Raw genomic sequence first — 20,748 nt, forward strand, 5'->3', positions numbered from 1 at the left:
AGAGATGTCAGAGTCATGAGTGAATAACTGCTGCACGTGATTAACATATGTTTCGTATTTATCGTGGTGCTCCCTTTTGTAATTTTTAGTGTTCCATGCAATAAAGGTCACGGGCGGTCTCTGCTTGTACTCCATCTGTTTAGTCTGGATTTATGTATGTTACATTTAATTACCAGTGGTCTTTGGAGACCATTTTGGCCTGACTGGTTCGTATGTATTATCTCCGCATTCTTCATGTTGAGATTCAAGTGTGACCTAATGCAACCCTTGTGGTTCTCTAGTTTACTGGCCTTAAGTTTGATTTACTATAAATTACACTTTTATAACTTTTATATCCCACTGCTTAAGCCAGCAGGGTCATTAGAGCAGATTACCTCAGACTGTCCCCCTGTCTGTGATTGGTGGCCGCCTTAACAAGTGACGATAGAAATGTAACGTGCCTGTCGCTGCTTTGTGGTTGGTCCCTTCCTTTTCCATGCAGTGTTGAAGGTTGAGGCAGGCGTGCAGGTCAGAGGTCTCCCCTTTCTTCACCCTAGCCTGAATAAGTCAAACTGTAATAGCTCCTCTGGGATGCCCCGTCCAAAGGAGGTGAAGGAGTAGGTAGATCTCACTGATCATCTGACGCACTGCCCCTGTTTTTCGACAGCATTTAAAAACACAGAAGCAGAAAAGCTCTCTTTTTTTTCCTGTGTTCAGGGGAGGGCTTTTTGTTTGTTTGAGAAATGGATTAGTGTTTTCATTTGAGGATAGGGTTAGCATTTCATGCCATCGAGTGGCGTCTGCTTGTGTTAGGCTCTGTTTTGAAAACTGAGCCGGGGCATTTCCTTTTAAGCATGGACTCATATCATCTTTGACTTTGCCTTGAAACTGATGGACACTTAGAGAAGGGAGTTTTAACACTAAATCTCCTTAAATGTAGTTTTTGTTTTCCAGTTGTCCATGTACAGCTTTTTCTAAAATTAAGGTTTCCAGTGTGTTTTCAACTGTTGCAGTGCAAACTCAGGTCTGGGAAGATATTTTTGATGTGGTCAGATGAAGCAGTGGAGTTCTTGTTTAGGTTGTAATCATTACCTAAACCTAATTAGGGTGCAATGAGCCACATACTCTTATTAACAGTAATTGGCCACAGCTTTGGAACACTCTTTAAAAGTTTCTGGCTGCTAAATATGATTTTGTTTTACAGTGTTCTATTATCCCACCAAATGAATGACATTCATCATTTTTACAACTGCTTACTCAGAGTCAAAGGGAGTGGAATTATTTAAGGGTCCATGCAAAGCCTCAAATAGTATTTGCAGTGTGTTACGCCCTAACACAACAGTATGGTAAACCACTTCATAAAACATCACTTCACGATCCAGATCAAATTTTAAGTGCTGCACATGATTATTATTATGCGTCACTGCCCGGCAGAATGAGTTGACACATATTGATCCCTCTAAAGTGTGTTTTTGTGCAGTTAATGTCAGCCAGCTCAGTGACCTTCTTAAAGGTGGAGGGACCTCTCACCTCACTTTTCAGGGAACTAGACTTTTTCATGTCTGTTAAAACTGTAAAATCATGTTAAAGAGTTAAAGGCAGCTGGATTCACAACTTCACAAGATCACTCAAGAATCCATCTTGTCAGACTTCAAGGTATGTGATTGTGGCTGAACCACAGTGGTTCAAATCAATCAGCGTCCCATAAGGAACTACTGGCAGCTACAGGTGTGGTTTAGGTCTGATGACAGTGAGAATAGCCCGTGATAGATGGTGATAGACAGATAGTTCATCCAATCACATGCCAAGTATTTTTTAAAAGTGCCTGTCCATTTCCGAACAGTTTCCACAGACAACTTCTCAGATGGTTCTGTGTAACAAACTATCTGGTGCGTCAGGTTAGCGGATTCCAACTCCAGTCATCAGAATTTTTAAGTTAATTTATTGTATTTATCTAGTGAGACTATAAGCCTACAGTATACAGACTCTATACAGTAGATTGCTAGAGTAAAAATCTATACTTTTTTTTCCAATCCAGGAGATGTGATGTTCTTTTACTGAACAGAAGTCATAGGGAGATAGTTAGGATGTAGACTTGCATGTACAATGGACACGACTTTGACACCAGAGGCCAGGTTTGACCACGTTTAGACTGCTTCAACTAGGTGTTGGCTTTTTCAATATTTAACTAAGACCACAACCTTTCCCTAACTTTAACTAAGTACTTCAGACACTATAAAAACATGAATTATACTTGAGCTCCCAGAAGCAGATATTGTAGGGCAGACAAATGAAATATGAAGAGGGACCCAAAAATTCCTGGAATTGTTAAAAATAAACTGTCATTATAAATCTTTCAGTAGCACTCTCCTTGGGTTGCGACACTTATCTCGGTGCTTGTCATCTTTTGTCACTGTATCCAGAGCCTCCTGTGATTCTTCCTGGATTTCTTCCACGGTGGTGAATCTTCTCCCTTTCAGTCCCAATTTTATTTTCACCAAGCTGTAGGCGTACATTACCTAGCCGCAAATCCGAAAAGTACACCCTGTTCTTTTGTTGTTGATGACTTATGGGATTTTTCGTCCCTCCTTGCATATTGATGTTGAACAGTTTTCGGATACTTTCACTACAAACGTTTCTTCATTAGGTTGATTAAAAATATAATCCTGGTGGCCTTACAACTATCTAGAAAACAGATTTACTAATGTAAATTAATTGTTGATATACACAATTTTCAGGACACAGTGTCTTTTCTTCACTAAACAGTGTGTTAATGGAGGCAGGATTTCTTTTATTTAGCAAATATAACTTAAATTGAATATTACATAGACATTTTCATACAACGCCAATAATCCTCTTTACATTTTGAGCAAGGATTAGACATTATTGCTGTAAATACACTGTGGGAATCAACTTGTATTATTTTATAGTGCTTTGCAACCTTCATATATGAATACACCAGAGAAATTCATTTGATCTTGTAGGAAATCACTTTAACTCTCAGCTGTATTCGAAGACTGATTATGGTCACATGGGAGCAGTGATGTCTATGGTAGTCCATTTAGCTCCATTTTTCACTCTTCTTAGTTCTAGTATTTGGGCTCATTTGGCAAGGGTACTGATTTATGCAAACACCCAAGCCCTGCTGGTCTTTTCACATGAACCCCCTACTGAATACGAGTCCCCACTGAACCACAAAATATTTTTCTGTAAATAAATATTAGGACATAAATAATATTTGTAGAGCTGGGCAGCAAGCTGTTCAAGGGAGCCGCTCCTTTAGTGGAGCATCCAGTCCCTCGGCAGACAATCCTTTTCCTCTGAGTGAGATCACAACGGTGATTGTGAAATAATTGTCCACACTGTTACAGATCAAATACCAAAAAGTCCTCCTCTGACAATAATCTCCCAGGCTCCTAAAATGTGCCCCACTGTCTGCCTGCTTGAGGTAAATTACCACCTGACAGGGTGTCCTTTGTTGTATTAGAGTCTGGTGTGCCAGGGCCTACAAGGTCAACCTGTCACAGCAAGAGATTCTTGTTGCTGACACTCAATACTCTGTCAGAATAGTCAGTACACCCAAATAAGCGAAAATGCTTCCATGGAGATGTTCTGTGTGCGCAGGATGAGGGATCAAAAGGGGTAAAGGGGCTAAAGATCGCTGACACATTTCACTTTTCACTGACACCCTCTTTGGCTCAACAATAAAAACAACGGTGTGAAAAGTGAGATGTACCCCTTACATGGTAGGAGAAAGGGAGGAAGAAAGAGGAGTTTTAAAAAAGAAAAATCGGAAGGAATTTCCATCAATATAACAAGGGCTTGGAAGGTAAATATAAACCACTTGTTATAACAGGAACTTGAAATTTATAGCTTGTAGTGTTTTGTCCTTAGCCCCTTGCTTGGTTTCAAAATAGTGCTGCCATAATTATCTACAGATGGAAATAGATGCAGCTGGTCTGTCATAGTCTGAGGCCTCGTCTACGAGTGGGAGATCATTCAGTCAATGAACTCCTTCTCTCTTGCTAATAAGATAGTCACTCCAGATTTTATCTGGCGGTTACAAGATACTCACAGTGAAACCTCACTGATCAGCTTCTGCCTCAGACTCCTTTTATATATTCTCCTCTGAGATGTACAGATCTGAAACAGGATAAATTGATCTGTTGGGGGTTTGTACACAATTTGTGATTTCATAAAACATAACAGAACTATAGTGTGAGTTGAGGTTGCATCAAGGGTAACAGTTTTTAATAGCATGGACTTCATTTACAGTGCTATTCCTGTGTCTGTATCTATGTATCAAGTGTGATCCCCTCTTATATCACAAAATGTTCTAGCACTAACACCTGAGCTTTGCCCTGTCAGTCAAAGTCCAAATTTGCTCTGTACATGTTTCTCACAGACAGCTGGAATATGTAGCAACAAAGTGTCCTGTGGGTTGTACAAAAATGACAACATTAAATCCCCTCTGTATATAACCTGACTTCTGTGCTCTCATTGGCAGTATCAAAAACACATTGTGACAAACAGCAAAGTAATATCAGTTTTCACTGCCACTGTCTCAGTTTTCTATGCACAAAACTTTATGTAATAAAATAATTTTAAAAGATGCTATAATCACTCGCTTGAAATGTACATACATACAGTGGCTTTAAAAGAATAGTCTGACCTTTTGTTAATGTCAAAATTCACAAAACATCACTGTCTTGCTGAAAGTTCCACCCCTATCCCTATTTTTGTGCCCTAAGCATGGAGCAGAAGCCAGGAGGCGATTAGCTTAGCTTAGCATAAAGAGCAGAAGCAGGGGGAAACAACTAGTCTAGCTTTCTACAAAGTTCAACAATGAATTCACAGAGATTTGTCATCTCGTCAGTAGGCTTACAGGCTTGTGTTTCTTTGTAATACAGTATTCTACAGAGAAAAGTAATGCAGAGCTGCAACGATTAGTCAATTGATTAGTTGCCAACTATTATATTAATCGCCAACTATTTACGATTAATTGTTTAGAGTCATTATTTAAGAAAAAAATGTCCAAATTCTCTTATTCCAGCTTCTCAAATGTGAAAATTTTCTTGTTTCTTTCATCTTCCATGAATAATAGTATCTTTGAGAAAAAACAAGACATTTGAGGACATCGTTTTGGGCTTTGGGAAACAGAGATTGACATTTTTCATTATTTTCTGACATTCTATAGACCAAACGATATTGTTTTCATCATTCCTTGTGTACCCACAGTTGTACCAAACAGTACAAAGGCTGCAGACGAAGAGAAGAAGTTCCGCGACTGTGCCGACCTCCACCAGGCTGGCTTCCATAAGAGCGGAGTCTACACCATCCAGATCAGTCCTCAGGAGACTAAAAAGGTGGGAAGCCGCAATATCTTACAGCCAGCAGTCCATTGTAATGTGAAAATATCTGCCCTTTCATCACTTTTAGGAAGCTCTTTTCATAGTGGGTTTAAAGGGTTTCACTTGTTTTCTTTGAGCTGAAGCGAGACTCGACTCTCTCCAAGTGAGCTAAAGATACTGAGCCACTACTGGACATCTGCCACTGATGAGCGTGAATGATGGGTACTAGCTGGTGCAGGACTATTGAAAGCTGAAAATACACTTGGCAGCTTTGAGACCGCAGGGGTTTAGTGTGGGGGGGTAGATGAGGTGTTAAACAGGACACGGAGCTGATCAGGATAGTGACAATGGTGCGAGTGTGTGCGTGAGGTTGTATGTGTTCTTAACCTCTACACTATGCTTTCACGCTCCTGATTGATGGGAGTAATGATTTAATCAGTCAAGAGGTTTGCAGAAGGTTTGTTTGTGTGGATTTCTGTCTCTCAAACTGGAATAATTGCTTTTTTTCCAGTTCAGTAGTGTTTATATTTATGTGTGTGTGCTTTTTTGTGCATGTTTAAGATGAATGATGAGCTAGTCGAGAGGTACTTCCCTAATTATACCCAGGCTGCTTTCATGTGTGTTCAGCTGTGTAGGCTAGCTGAGGTGAGAGACCCTCTCCGTTCCATCCTTGGGTCTCCTCCTCAAAGCAAAGAGCAACACTGCAGCTAGAGCCGCAGACTTGCATTATCAGCTTACACACACTGAGGTCCAAGGTTAAGGGCCACATTACACCCAGGTGTCTGCTGGTATGTGTCCAGCCCAGACTTTCACTTTGATCCTATAGAAACAAGGCCCTCTGATGAGGAACATCTCTGGGGAGTTGGTGAGGGATAAGGAGACACTGATTAAGTTTGAGGGGGACACAGATACATCGCATTCCCAAAGATGATTCATCACAAAAGCTGGGAAAAGGAGTGTCCTAAACCAAATAATTGTCCAACTGACCCTTTATTGTTTCTCAATGCCACTGAGAATCACGTTGAATGTGGAAAGCATAAGCTTGTTCTAGTTAAGTTACATCTTCTAAATTCTGAAGAAAATGACAGACCTATGGGTGCTATCACCTTTTCCCAACCCTCCTTTTCTCTCTTTTTTCTAATTGTGTAGGTGTATTGCAACATGGAAACAGTCGGTGGTGGATGGACGGTCATCCAGCGCAGAGAGGACGGCAGCGTGGACTTCCAGAGAACGTGGAAGGAATACAAGATGGTGAGACAAAACAAATACACGCGCACAGACACTCACCCAGCATGCAGACACTTATCAGTATCCACTGCATACTAGATGATAGCGATGGTTGTTTAAACACAAGACAGTGAGTCAAAGCACACAGAAATGGAGAGACACACTCATCCATATCCATTAAGCAAAAATGATGAAACTGCACGATGAGCAAAACATCCTGTTTCAAAAATACACTTCTGCTGTGGGATCATGACAAATAGCATGCACTTTTTGGCCTTGATGGAACGTGTTGAAGAAAGAAAGGCAGGATCCACGGATCCAACAACATTTGGAACGCTTCATCCAGATGTCATTCCTCCTCAGCAATAGGTCCCTTGTCGTTTTTGTGTTCGCAATATTGTCTAGGGTCTCTGAGATTGGCTTCAGTGACATGTTGTTATTCTTCCTCCTCTCCAACAGGAAATTATTACCTAAATCTGAAAACAACACTTTTGTTTAGTCTCTGTAGTGCTGTGCCAGGTGAGGCAGAGAACATCATCTGTTTATCATCAAGGAGAAATCTATGCATATTTGCATTAGGAGTGTTAACATTTTCAGCCTAAGTTGTGTTTAGACGGTAAATGTGGATTTATTATTGCTGGCAGTAGCTTTGCTGGTGTTTGCTGTATAAGTCACCTGTGTATACCTTCCAATGTCTGTCAGTTTATTGTCAAATGGACTATGTTCATTCTATCCCCTGTAATCTGCTTTCTGTTTCCAGTTTAATTTCCCCCCTTCTCTCCATTCCTCTGATCTTGATGTACAATTTACAAGTCAATGCGATTTTATTTCGAAGACTGATGTTATAAGCCAGAAAACTCTCAAGCTGCAGCACGTAACTGGGACTGAAAACTGTAATGGCCATTTACCATTATACACCTACATATTAAGTGTAGTGCTGTTCTCTTTTAATTGGGACATTTACAGTTCAGTTCAGAAAACTCCTTATACTGGCCCTTTATGCAGCCGCTCAATTCAGCCTCAGGCTGTTTTAGCGCCTGTCTCTTTAAGGCCCTCTCCCGATGAGCCCACTCAGTTATGATTGGCCAGCTCCGGGAAGCTACCCCTTAACAGACTTCTGGCAGTTCAGGAGGCTATGTAAACAAACTATAAAAGTAGGGTTTCACTTCTGTTTTTCGTTCCTTACTCAGAATAGAAACTTCTCAAATACATCCGTACATGTTCGAGCCTGAAGCCAATCCGAAATATGTGAATGGACAATGCAAACAACCCTTGGAACAACCTTAGCAATAAAGGCTACAGAATGGACAGCTGTTTGTGGGCACGTGCAAACAATCTGACGTCATCATGAGGAGTTTTGGACCTTTGACTATGTTTGACAGAAGTAGACATCCGACATTAAAATGGTATAAAAATAACAGAAAAAAAATTTGAACATAGCTCTTGGACAAAATTCAACTCAGATACACTGTCAGATATTGACATTTAAGGATTTGGAGTTGGGAAGGATGAACTGATCAGTTTGTGGGTTAAAAGGAGGGATGTGAAAGATTAAGAGTGTAAAAGCAAACATATCAAGTGAAAATAAATACAGATAATGTAAGTCCTTAAAGAGAAGGACATGGAAACCCTACAGCTTTGAACAGGTGTACAGAGAGAGCGCAGCATGGAATGCATTACAGTACATGAGGGTACACTCATGGACCTTGGCCGACATTTACCGTACGTTGCTGATCTACCAGCGTATTATTACGCTTCCTCTCCTTGAACAGGCTGGAGGTGATTGATGGTGTTTTATTGTGTTATTAATTTTCACATTCTTGAGCTCAATAGGTTTGTGCTCACAGATTTAATGACCTGAAGGATTTGTAAACCTTTCAGTCGAAACTGCGCGGCCTATGAAGTTTCTTAGCAGGACTATGGAGAGAGTTTAAGCAACAGGAACGTAGTACTCTTATTAAAATATAATCTTAAATCTATTCCATATTTATAATCCCATTCCCAGGAGACCAAAGATCACAAAAGACCTTGCAAATTTTATTCACAACCCACTCCTTCATCTTATCAGCATGTGAAATTACTGCTTGTAGAGTGCTGGGCTCACTATAAACTCTACTTTATCCTCACATGTGCAATAGTTCCTTAATACGTCCAACAATATGACTAATCATCTCCTCATTCTGTCTAAACTGAGTGATGTAGATCAGGTTTGCGTGTGAAGGATCGCAAAAGCCGGAACTGCACATAGGAAAACTGTCGACTCCGAGCTTCGTTCTCCAGCCAGAGTTCTTGAGATAAACCCTGATCACAGTAGGAGGCACTGGACTGAGGTGAAAGCCAGTCAGAAGGGAACATCTCATCAAAAGTGAGATCAATTGTAGAGAAAGAAAGAGAGAGAAAAAAAAGGAGCTGTAATGGGCCCCAGTCACTTTCTCTTCCACCCACTCAGCAGGACATGCCTAAGGCCCAAGGAATGCCCCATATTTACTTTCCCTCCTTCCCATTCCTCATCACCACACACACTCAACGCAAACACAGACTTCTCCCCAACTTTGCCCCCACCCCTGCCCCCCTGCCCCTCTTTCCCAATCTTTAATGGAGCAGTCCAGACGATCCTGTCAGGGCTGTAATGTCATCCTGCTTCATGATATTCCCCTCTGCAATCCACTGCTCTCGCTGCTGTCAGAAGCACTTTGCCTGTGACCGGGAGCCACTCTGATCAAATACAAACTTTGCAGTTGTTTGAAGGAGTGTCCCGGCATGCATTATATATTTTGGGAAAGAAGTCTTCAAGTAATAATAAGTTTAACATGTGTGACTTGAGTGGAAGACAGAGATGGAAAAAGGTGTGTGTCTTTTTCAGCTGGTACCAATTTATGCACTTTCATAGATAGGTGGCCAACATCATGCTTTAAAAATACGTTAATATACAATGTGAGAAGCTTTTTCTCAGAGGGCTGTAGAAATAATAAAAAAAGTATGCTTGGATGTTATGAATCAAAAATCTAATTATGTAGTCCAGGAATATTTCTACTGGTGGATAACAGCCAAAAATGAATAAATGAATTAGAAAATTCCTTCCCATTGATTCCACAATCCTCTTGTGTCGAGATTTTATCATTCTAGGAAAAGAGAGACAATGATAGCAATGAATAATTTCTAGTTAGTATTTCAACACTGATTCATGTGTTTGCTTCCGTAATTGCAGGGTTTTGGGAGCGTGTCTGCAGAGCACTGGTTGGGCAACGAATATGTTTACCAGCTGACCAGCCAGAGGCAGTACGCCCTCCGTGTAGAACTGACAGATTGGGATGGACACCAAGCCTTCTCACTGTATGACCGCTTCCAAATCGGCAGTGAGAAACAAAACTACAGGTAATATCACTCATATTGCTGCTGGCAAACAAAGAGGGGGAAATTTGTCTGTTTTCATTACAGCTTTTCATAGTGGCTGGTAAATTTAGCAGCAACGTCCTTGAGACTGGATCTGTTTTTGCAGAATTCAGGGGGGGTTTGAAATATAGTCGCATATTTGTACCACATGGTAAAGTGATGCAGATCTTAAGGTTTAAAATGAATTGATTAATTAAATTGCATATAACTGAAAAAATGAGCGGTGTGGCTGCTGAGCAAGTATTGAAGCAACCGGACTTGTGTGTTCAAAACTGCTAATCATCCCATCCACTACCAGTCCATTCTTTGCCTTGTATGCATACATGTGTGCTCAGGCAGGCATGCACACGTAAACGCACAGACACACACAAACAAGAAGACAGATAAAGACACACTGAGACAAACTGCACTTGCAACCTCCAACCTACCAGAAATGCCATAGCAACCACCTTACCTAGCAAAAAAAGGTAGCAGTTAACTACGACCCCCACGGTGCAATTTGGCAAGATCACCATATCACCAAGCTTAAAATTCTGCGACCCAATTTGTCACATACAGATGCTTAGTCAGGGTACCCTTTAGCATAATTTTTCAATGTGCAGGGTAGTCCAGTAGGCTTCTGTAGAACTCCCACAACGCCTGAAATAGACAACATGAGACCAATGACGTCTAAATAAAGTGATAATTTGCCTTATTAGGAGATGGTGGGTTGGGTGGATGGCTAGTTTGATAGATGGTGGACTTAGCTGTTCGCCTCCCATTTCCAACTGCGAGTGTCATGTTTCCAACCACAAGTGGTGGTATTTGCTCTTGCCATGACCACGAAGGTTGAATAACTTTAACCAACTTCCAAGTGATCATTTTAACCCAAACCATGATCTTCCCCTAACCCTAAACAAGTGTTTTTTGTGCTTAAACCTAACCAGACCTTAACCACAACATTGTCACACCATATAACTGCTGTTGCTCTAAGCATCTAATATTGCTGCAGAGTTTACATTGGAGTTAGTTGAAAGCCCAGTGTGTCTCATACAGACACCAAAGGGTGCCTTGTGCGTCAGCATGAGACGCAGAGGGACATGATGAAGCATCCGTATTTGATGACCTTGGAACGCGAATGGATTGGATCATTTCATTATCCAGGAGAGTCCCACGGTTCTTTGTTGAGTAACATTTAGGATATCATTTAAGGTTAATCTGAAATGGGAATACAGAATGGTAAAAAACACTTCTCGGACCAGCGGCCCCTCCCACTTCGCAACTCTATAGCAACTTCCTAACAACTACTTACTGACATCCTAGCAACTAACTAAAACACCCTAGCAACCATCTGTTTTTAAAAAATACAAATATTCTCTATTTTTTTCTTCTCTCATCTTGATAACTGCATATGGGAGGCTTGTGAAACTTTGACTTTAGCATGTCACAAATGGAAAAAAAGGAAGGAGGATTGACAGAAGGAGAAAAAGAAAGAAAAAGGAAAGAAGCGAATAATACTTCAATGGACAAATTGTTCAAAAGTGTTCAGATTATAATCATTGCTAGTGACGATGAGCTTTCCAGACACTTAAATCATCTCGATCCTGTTATGTAAGTCTGTGGCAAGGTTTTTCTCATTGCAAATTCCTTCCAACCCAAATGTATCCTTTGTCATCGGCTCGTCTTTGCAAACTTTCCTTTGACTGACGCTTCTTGTATATTGCAGGGGTGAAGGTTTCTGTTTTCTTTTGAGAGGGTTAATGATAACAGGCCTCAAACTGTGGCAGATACTTGGCCCTCTCAAATGTGGAAAACTACCACTAATTCCACAGAGTTCCAAGCAATTGTTGGCTTCAGAGGAGAAGCTCTGACATCTCCAATCTTGCAGTTTTCACTGGATTGGTGATAAGAGGTCCCTTCGGTTGCAAAATGTCCTGTGTTCAGCTTCAAATGACGAAATAAGGGAAAGGGAATCTGTGTCTTAAAAGCCTTCACCTCAATCCTTCCATTCTTTGCACCCGAGGTCCAGAAAAGAATACTGGTTTCAAGTGTTTCCTTACAGCGGGGGGCCGTTAGGCTTGTTGCCATGTCTAATTTTCTCAATTGTCTTGCGATGACAGGGGTTTCACTTTACAAGGTTTTCATCTTGAGGAGTTTGTACCTGGAGAGTGGGCTCTGTGGTTTTCTCTGAGGACTGGAGAAATGGATTTCAATCAGGCGGAAGAGATCATGTTGTTCTTTTGTTTTGAATTTCATGCTTTTTTGTGACCACAACATGAGGACCCAGAGTAAGTCCATCTTTTGTTACCTTTAGCCTTCAGTTCTGGCTCTGGTCTGAATGCAAAAGCATTGAATTCATGCTTCTCAGTGTGGCACACAGATGTGGTGCCAAAGGCCATAAATACTGTATGTAGGGCTAGGTATCAAACCTTAATACTTTTCTTGTATACCTATCAAAATGTGTATCGAAATCTGTCAATCACTGAAAGTTGGCACTGAATGCCTGTAGTTAGATTTGGTGTCTTGTTTAGGTTATCTGATTCCAATCATACTATTGCCAATTTTAGACTATATTTTATTTAAGCAAACTGCTTGTACGGCTACTTGTGTTAAAGGGGACGTAACATGCTTTTTGTGATTTTCTGTCATTTATACCATATACTGTTATAATGTCAGATATCTACGTTAAACATAGTCAAAGTTCCAAAATATGAGGTGGACGTATGTAAAAATGCTCCCTGAAAGTCAAAAGCTGATTCCGAGTGGGCTCATCAGTAGCGGGGACAAGAGACAGGAGCTAAAACGGCCTGTTGCAGAGAGACGCTGAACTGAGACGCAGCAGTAGGGCCAATATAAGATAAATAAAGAGTTTTTTGAACTGTAAATCATGCAAAGACTTTGTTAAATGAAAAAAAGATTTCGTACAAAACCCTTAATTTGATCAGCGACAAATAGTATTATTGGCACTATCATTTAAAAAGTTCAAACAATACAGATCCTTATAAAGTTTTCTTCGATAGGAGATTGTTCATGTTTAACCTACAACATTTACTGTATCTAAGAGAAAGAGGTTTGTCAAAATGTAAAGCAAATTTAGCTTATCACAACCATCCAACTCCTTCTGTCACTCTCTTTCACACATAAACACACACTTATATTTGCTTTTATATCAGCCTGTCCTGCATTTCACACATATTTTTAACATTCCACTCTTGACCTTTTGTTCTTTTGAATAAGGAGAAATAGTAATTGTTTTTGTCCTGCTGACCCAGGGAAAGGGTATCCCTGACCATTTTAGCCTGTTTTGGATGCAGGCTCATACTGTTCAGGAGTCCGGTTGAAATAATGATCTCTATAAATAGATTTGTTCTTGAAAAATAGTTCTGGTATGATAATCACATATTGCTTCTCTGAAACATGGGCCAAAACAAACCAGATGGTCTGGCCCCAAACAAACTGACGCTGCCACGTTCTCTGTTCTTTCTGCTTTGGCACCTCACGGCTTTTAAATGTCAAACAATCTGCGACAAGTTCTCCAGATTGCATTTATTGCTCTGAAACATGCAAGATAGTTGTAAGTGATAGGGTCTGTCTTTTAGTTGGTTTTGGATCATTTTCTATCATCTGTGGTGGTTTACTGGAATACAGTGTGCGTCAGCGAAAGTCAGATAAACATTTATAAAGACCTCATAAGGTATAGTCAATCTGCCTCTTGCTCTTTCTGTTTCTCTCTCTCTCTCTCTCTCTCTCTCTCTATCTCTCACACACGCACACACACACACACACACACACACACACACACACACACTGTAAGCACAAAAGCATACAAACTATACACAGACAAGAACCGATTGGAAACCAGGCAGAAAATGTAATAGTCAAAGTCCAACAACGCACTCAACTCACCATTTATCATAAAAAATATTGAGTATACTAGCCAGAAAATGTTGTCTTGCTGCCAGCTTCTTGGTTTCAACTTTATATATTGTGAAACGGAAATAACTGAATTTTAAGAGAGAGACAAAGGTGTGCAATTATTCCTCTGTGAAATATAGGGTCCTAATTCCTAAATGATATCATGTACTCTGAACGAATGTCACATTTATCACCAGTGCTCTAAAAGTTTGGCCCTACCATTAATCTTTATTCAGGCATTTCATTCTCGTTGGCTTTGTCCAACATAATAAAACCAAAATCAAAGTAAGGTGGCATTTTTAGTATGCCTTTAGGTTCCATTTGGTTGATGTTTCCATTGAAATTTTAAGAATGGAAACTCTATGAGACTATTAATATTTTATAGCTGTGCAATATCAGTATCTGGCAGTGGTACAGTGGTAGTTAAGGAGGGATAATTTCTAAAATACGGATATTTTAATGGTATTGTCGCGTGTGTGCATGCTCAATGCCCCAGGAAACCCAATAAACACATTTTTCCCAGTTGAATGGTATTAGGAAAATCATAATTTCTGTCAGTGAGTTTTTTTTTGTTTTTTTTTAAATGTTGAATTTTGACTGATAAGGTTACAACACATTGCGGCACAGGTTAACACAGGTGAGTCCATGCAGTCCAACACTATTGTGTTCAAGGGCTTAGAACTCAAATATTTTGCCAAAAATGAGAAAATATACATTGTCCAGCACAAACATATATATAAAATCTTGAATTTTGCACATCACACACATAAAATGAGACTTACATCCATAAACCCTTTGCTCTACTGCATGCAGGGAACCTTTCCAGTTTGCAGGCTCCCAGGACGTTACAGTATCTTAAACCGTTTTTTGTCTTTATTTCTCTTGTTCACTCCTTGTCCACATCAAGTAACGCTACATTAAGGCTACTAGACCTTTCAAAGGGATGTGGTTGACCACATATGGCATTCTGGGGCATTTCTGTATGTAAATGAGACATTACTGGCACAAGCAGATGGATGTAGAACAAGTCAGATTCATCTTTGTTCTTTGTGTGAAGTTGTCTGTGCATACATTTGATGAATACCAATTTTCTTGTTCGTACAGACAGTTCCTACTCATGTATTTTCTATACATGCTTGAATAATGAGGTCCCTGGACTTCTAATCCTGGAGAACAGAAAAAAATATACCTTAATTATATCTCATCCACAATATTTACCATCCATTGGTCTTGCAGAACTCACAGGAAAAATATTCTTAGAAGTGGTGCTTATTGCAGGAACAGATCCAGGGAGCTGCATCAATGCAAGGGCAGCCAAATAAAAGAATAAATCTACACTGGCTATGTCTGCACAGTGTAAGCTGACATCAGCAATGTTGTTTTAATCTAAACGTACAAATCCTGTTGACAACAACAGGGATAAATTTGGGTTGACCACATCTATAAAGTTCCCACTGAACCACAACCTCATAATATTGTGAAATGAGCTCTTTCTGCTCTATTGCCCATTGTGACTAGGGTCACCATAATTGTAGAGGTTACTGTCTTATAAACAACATAAAAAGTCCCCTATCATCATAGCTTAATTTGGTTGCTGTGAAACAACATGGGTTGCAAAGAAAAAAAATCATATATAATTTGATGACCTGCAAATATTGTTGTAATGATACCCAACAAACCAGCACATTCACTTAATTACCCTCATTTGTCAAAGTTTCTTTGCTGCAAAAACTGTGCCTTGTGCTAAGCATCAATATGAATAGAAAGGACAAATAAATGTTGACCTGTATGACACAGAAAGCATAATAGTAAAGACACATAAAAGAGCTAGAAACAATAAAGACAGAGTGAACAAAAGCAAAATTATGCTGAGTCAGAGGGAATGTTATGGTACAGTATGAAGAAAATTGTACATTACACAAAACAAAATTATGATGTAACCAGAAAAAACAGAGCCACAAACTGAACAAAATGATACACAATACAAGCTTAGATAAACAGTTCTCTGCAAATAAAGGGTGATTACTGAAAATTATCTTTAAGTTACAGAAGAGTATAAGTCTTTCTATTTTTAGGTGGCTTTGTACATTTTTCCATGTGGCAGTTCTTTGATGAGGACTTTGTAGATAAATAAATACCAATGGTTATTATCTCTCTTAGCCAAGAAAGACCACCTGCAGTCGTTATACACAATGCGGTGGTGAGTATTGTATCTCTAGTAACAAACCTGAAAGCAGAAAAGAAAATAGAATCTAAGGGCCAAAGTGAGAAGGCAGCAGAACTTCTTGCAATGCATTGCAGATGAGCAACACATAAATTTATACATATAAATCAGCATCATCTGCATAAAGATGCATTTTACAATAATGGATGAAAGAGACAGCACTATATAAAAAAAAAGCTTACAAAGCAGACCAAAAAAAGCTTACTCACAGTAAGTGCATGTAAACATACAGTAATGAATGTTGGCTGACCTCCAGCAGAATTCTTACTGAAATTGGACTAGAGGCCCAATTAAACCAGCAGCTTTGGAATAAATGTGTATAATCATGTTTTAATAATAGAGTAGGTCAAAGAGGGGTACAGAAACTATGGTGATATGTTCTCCTAAATAACGATAATAGGCATTTCCAGAGTTGAGTTTGCTCTAAAATAAAATTGGTATAATAAAACCCAGAGAGAGAGAAAAGAGAAAGAGACAAAGACCAAAAAAAAAATCTACACTGTATGTCATCATGCAAGCTAATTGCAAGATTAAAGGCAAATAGTACAAAATTCTTCAAAAGACATTCACTACCCAAGTAAAGCATACTGATGAGTTTTATCAAGATCTAAGTGAAATACATATACTTTATTTGTCTAAACTTTGATGTGGGATACTGTCCTCCAATCAATCCAATCTATTTTGCACCGAAGTGGACCAAAACTAATCTTATCATCACATCATATGTTCTTCTAACTCTAACTCTCAATGAAACATAAACATGTAAGATTTTTGTTGAGATACTCCTTCAAAAATCATTTGCTAGATATCCAAAGCCTGCCCATTCCTGCACTTACCTTTTTTTATGAATAAGAATTTAAAGTCTCATGTAACTACTTCAGAGGAGTGGTATGTGGGTCAGTGAATGTCTGAGTGTGTTTAATTCATATAAAAGCACTAATGTGCATGTGAAGATTCAGTGGAGTACCTTGGGCACCACAGAGAACCATCATTTCCAAAATTGTCTGAGATAGAAACATGCAGAGCAGTTGAATATATGCACAGACACAAGTTGAGGTTGATGGGGAAAAATGTTTCGTATGTATGTTCAAAGCCTCCCAGCTCGAAGAAAAGACTTAATGTTTATTTCTTGAACGAGCCATTACATCTTTATTCAATATCCCTCCTTGTTCGGAAAGCCAAGTTCTTAAATCCAGTGATTTCTCCATATGGTAATGGACCGATTTCTCTGTGGAATCAGATAGATCTCATTTAGATGTTTTTCATGGGGGGGATTTAGGAAAGAAATTGGCAGAGATTTGGGTTCCAAAACACGGTATCCCCTCTATTTTCCAAGACTCACATTGAGATAATCTTAGATACCTCAAGTTATGTCTACTTGAACTCCATCCCTGCAAGCTTCAGGTTGCTTGGTTTCCTATTATAAAGAGATGAAGCATCAAAGCTACAGGCTGCAACATAACTGTAGGTCAGAACAAGGAGTCAGAAGCAGGATGTGTTACAAGTTAATTGTGTTGTGTATTTAAAATTGTATTTAAATGTGATTTTCCGTCCAAAAAAAACTGATTGTGTAACTTCCTCCCTCAGTAAAACTCAAAATGCAAGAGAAAATAGAACAAAACGAAACAAAACAAAATATAAAAAATGCTGACAACTAATTTCAACTCAAGACCCACTTGCTCATTTTTTCCAGAGCTTTCAACAATATCACACAGTATTTATGAGCAGAGAGAGTTTGCTCAGTTGTCTTGGAGATTCATCTGGTGTCTTTAAGTAGCTATGGATAAAATCATAACAGCTATTGAGTTAATATGTCAGCCAAGTGAGCAAACTCCATCCACTGTTGAAAAATTGCAACATGGTTAAAAGCTCCAGAAAAGGCTAGTAAATGGACATTAAGTTTGTCAAACTACTATTTATAAGGCCAGAAATGTTTTTTTATGCTTAACTAGGCACATTTTGTAATCTCCAGTAGAACAAAAAGCAACTTTCAAATTTCCGTTTTAATTATTTAATGAGAAGTTCAGCTGTAGAAACCAAGATGAGATGTAAAAAGTCAGCTGTCATTCTACATGCACTATATCTAGTCTACATGCATCTATACATACCGGTTGCATGAGTGTATATGTGTCTCAGTGGAGCTATATGACACCCAGTGGCACGAGAGCAGCTAAGCAGGTCTGAGACAGTCAGACACCTCTGTGGCCTCATGGTAGGAAGCGAACCATTGGTCAGGGTGATTAACCTTTGCAATGGACCAATCAGACTACAGTTCAGGAGGCTAATGACTGCCAGGTGTGTAACAGCACGCGCTGGAGTCTCAGCTGACTGGGTTGTCGCCTTCATGCATGTAGATGAAAGAAAACAAGCAGGCTGAACTCAGCTGTCAAAAGATGAAAGGTGACATATTTTAAAGAAAGTGCCACAACTACTTTCATTTGAGTACAATTAAAGCTTAAAGAAAGATTTTGTGCGTATTATATTGCTCATTAACACTATGTCAGCATTTTATTTGTGGCGTATGCTTCAGAGAATCAATTGAACTTTATACCCGGTAACATATGTTCCCTCAGACACTTGAGGAAAGAGGACTCGACCGAAACTGCTTTCATAAAGTTACTGTATCACAGCAATATTCGCTGTTCAGTGTGTTGTGAAATAGAAATTGTCAGATAAAAGACGGACCGCAAGAAGGCGACATGTTAGCAGATCTGGGGCTCCACGCCAATCCCAGCCTGCTCAGTTGTAATCCAACACATCTCTCCTCTGCGTGTGGAGAAACGGACGCATTTTGTAGAGGACAGCTCCAAGAAGTATGCATGCTCTAGTTTAAATTACATTACACATTACAACCCGCGTGGAGGTGCATTTCTACAAAGATGAAGGCTGATTTAAGTTTGCTAGAAGGTAAGATGCTTTCCAAGGAGCACATTTCCAAGATACAGAGTATGAATATATATTTATGAATATTCCAACTTAAAAGGTTATTTTAGAACCATATATTTTCGATGAGTAATGCTTATTTTCTATGCAGAAGCTCTAACATTAAAGAAAAACTATCCAGAGACTAAAATGTGTGAAGCCTTCAATCCTCAAGCAAGTGTTTTAATGATGTTTGATAAGGTTTTTAAGATAAGGTTTGATAAAATGTCAATCATTGCAACCTAGTTTTACTTGGAAATCGTCTCAGATAAACATATCACAGTCATCTGATTCCTCACTTGACCCTGCTACAACTCATTTCCTACGTGCTCAGCTTGCAGCTGTAATACTCCAGAGCATAGACTCATTATGACTGAAACTGAATCTATATCAAAGCTTGAAGGTGTCAGTTCACCCAAATCGCAAAAAAAAAAAAAATTATCTCTTGTGGTGTTTAGTCAGGCAAATAGTTTCGGATTTATTTGCCTGTGTTTTGATATATCTTCCTTGCAGAAATTTGTTGCCACCCCATATTAAAAGGTCATCGTATATCTAGAAGTGCTTAGTCAAGGGCAACTGGACTGGCTTCAGCTTCTTGGAAACATTTCACCCCTCATCTTGAACTGAAGAAGCTTTGGGATGAGAGGCAAACCGACTTACAGTAGCACTTCTAGATAGCACTTCTACTGTGAACAGTTTTCATTGGGATTATGTTTAATGACCAGGTCCATGCTTTTTGAAAAATGTGTTTTACGTTGTGTTATTCAAATGTTATTTTCCATTGCTTTGAGATGGTATTCGTATCCAAGTCTCAGCTTAGATGTCTCAAAAAATGTGGAGACAAAAAAAATAAAACAATTTGCCTGACATGATACGTCTAGAGGGAAATGAGAAAATATGTTTTTTGCCACTTGGGTGAACTGACATCTAATGATGACACTCAGTGCGGCTACTTTTACTTTGGAAATGTGTTGAAAGATTGCAAACAAACTGCAGTGGATATCAGAGGACTGAGATAGCGGGAAATACAACTCCCTCCCCAGAGGTGTCATCGAGTAAAACAAATGATTCCTCTCACAGCTCAATATTTTTGTTATTAATGAGCCTTGATCGATCGCATTTCTAAGTTGCTTTAACAGGAACAATCAGATTAGCACGCATTGCCTATTAAATTCCCCATGTGGCTTAGCAGATGTCTCTCCGCTCATACATTTCATTAACACAAATTGCCAGACACCATCTCTCTGTTTCTCTGTCTTTCTCTCTCTTCTTCTGAGAAATATGCCTCAGGAAAGCGTCTCTTCCTATTGAGCTCATTACTTGGCCCATCTCTGGATTACCCCACATATCATTTGAGTGCAAAAAGGACCCTGACAGGAAAAACTTGCAGATGTCAGTTGAGTTGAGGATTGTTGGTCTGGTAAATATGCAGCGCACCCAGTAAACACAGCCGCAGACTATTTAAAGCAGACTGTCAAAGTGTCATGCTGAAAATCCCTCTTGATGATGTGCCTTGGCGATTCATCAGCACAACAGAGATCTCAAGGGCTTTGTAAAACAGAGAGTAAATTTGCAGCAAAGTCTGTTCTTTATCAGAGCAGTAGCAGACCTCATCTATGAGATCGCCTGTTTTTATTCTTGAGAATCAGGATTTTTTATAGAAGTCATGCTACCCGTAAGTGAGACGGCGTGTTGGGATGAGTTTACTCTTAACTGGAATATATTTCCTAAGACATCTGTTGCCTTGTAGACACCAGA

The 20,748-nt window shown here is 39.4% G+C and overlaps 1 protein-coding gene across 1 annotated transcript in view; it reads left to right on the forward strand.

Annotated features, from left to right (window-relative positions):
• angpt1 (angiopoietin 1) overlaps positions 1–20,748 on the forward strand; it is a 55,373-nt gene that overhangs the window by 26,326 nt on the left and 8,299 nt on the right. The window contains exons 5-7 of the mRNA XM_067612551.1: positions 5,218–5,345; positions 6,480–6,581; positions 9,766–9,932. Coding sequence (XP_067468652.1) covers positions 5,218–5,345; positions 6,480–6,581; positions 9,766–9,932 — 397 coding nt within the window. The remainder of the gene's footprint in view (positions 1–5,217; positions 5,346–6,479; positions 6,582–9,765; positions 9,933–20,748) is intronic.

The sequence above is a fragment of the Thunnus thynnus genome, chromosome 15 (assembly GCF_963924715.1).
Source record: "Thunnus thynnus chromosome 15, fThuThy2.1, whole genome shotgun sequence".
Classification (NCBI taxonomy): domain Eukaryota; kingdom Metazoa; phylum Chordata; class Actinopteri; order Scombriformes; family Scombridae; genus Thunnus; species Thunnus thynnus.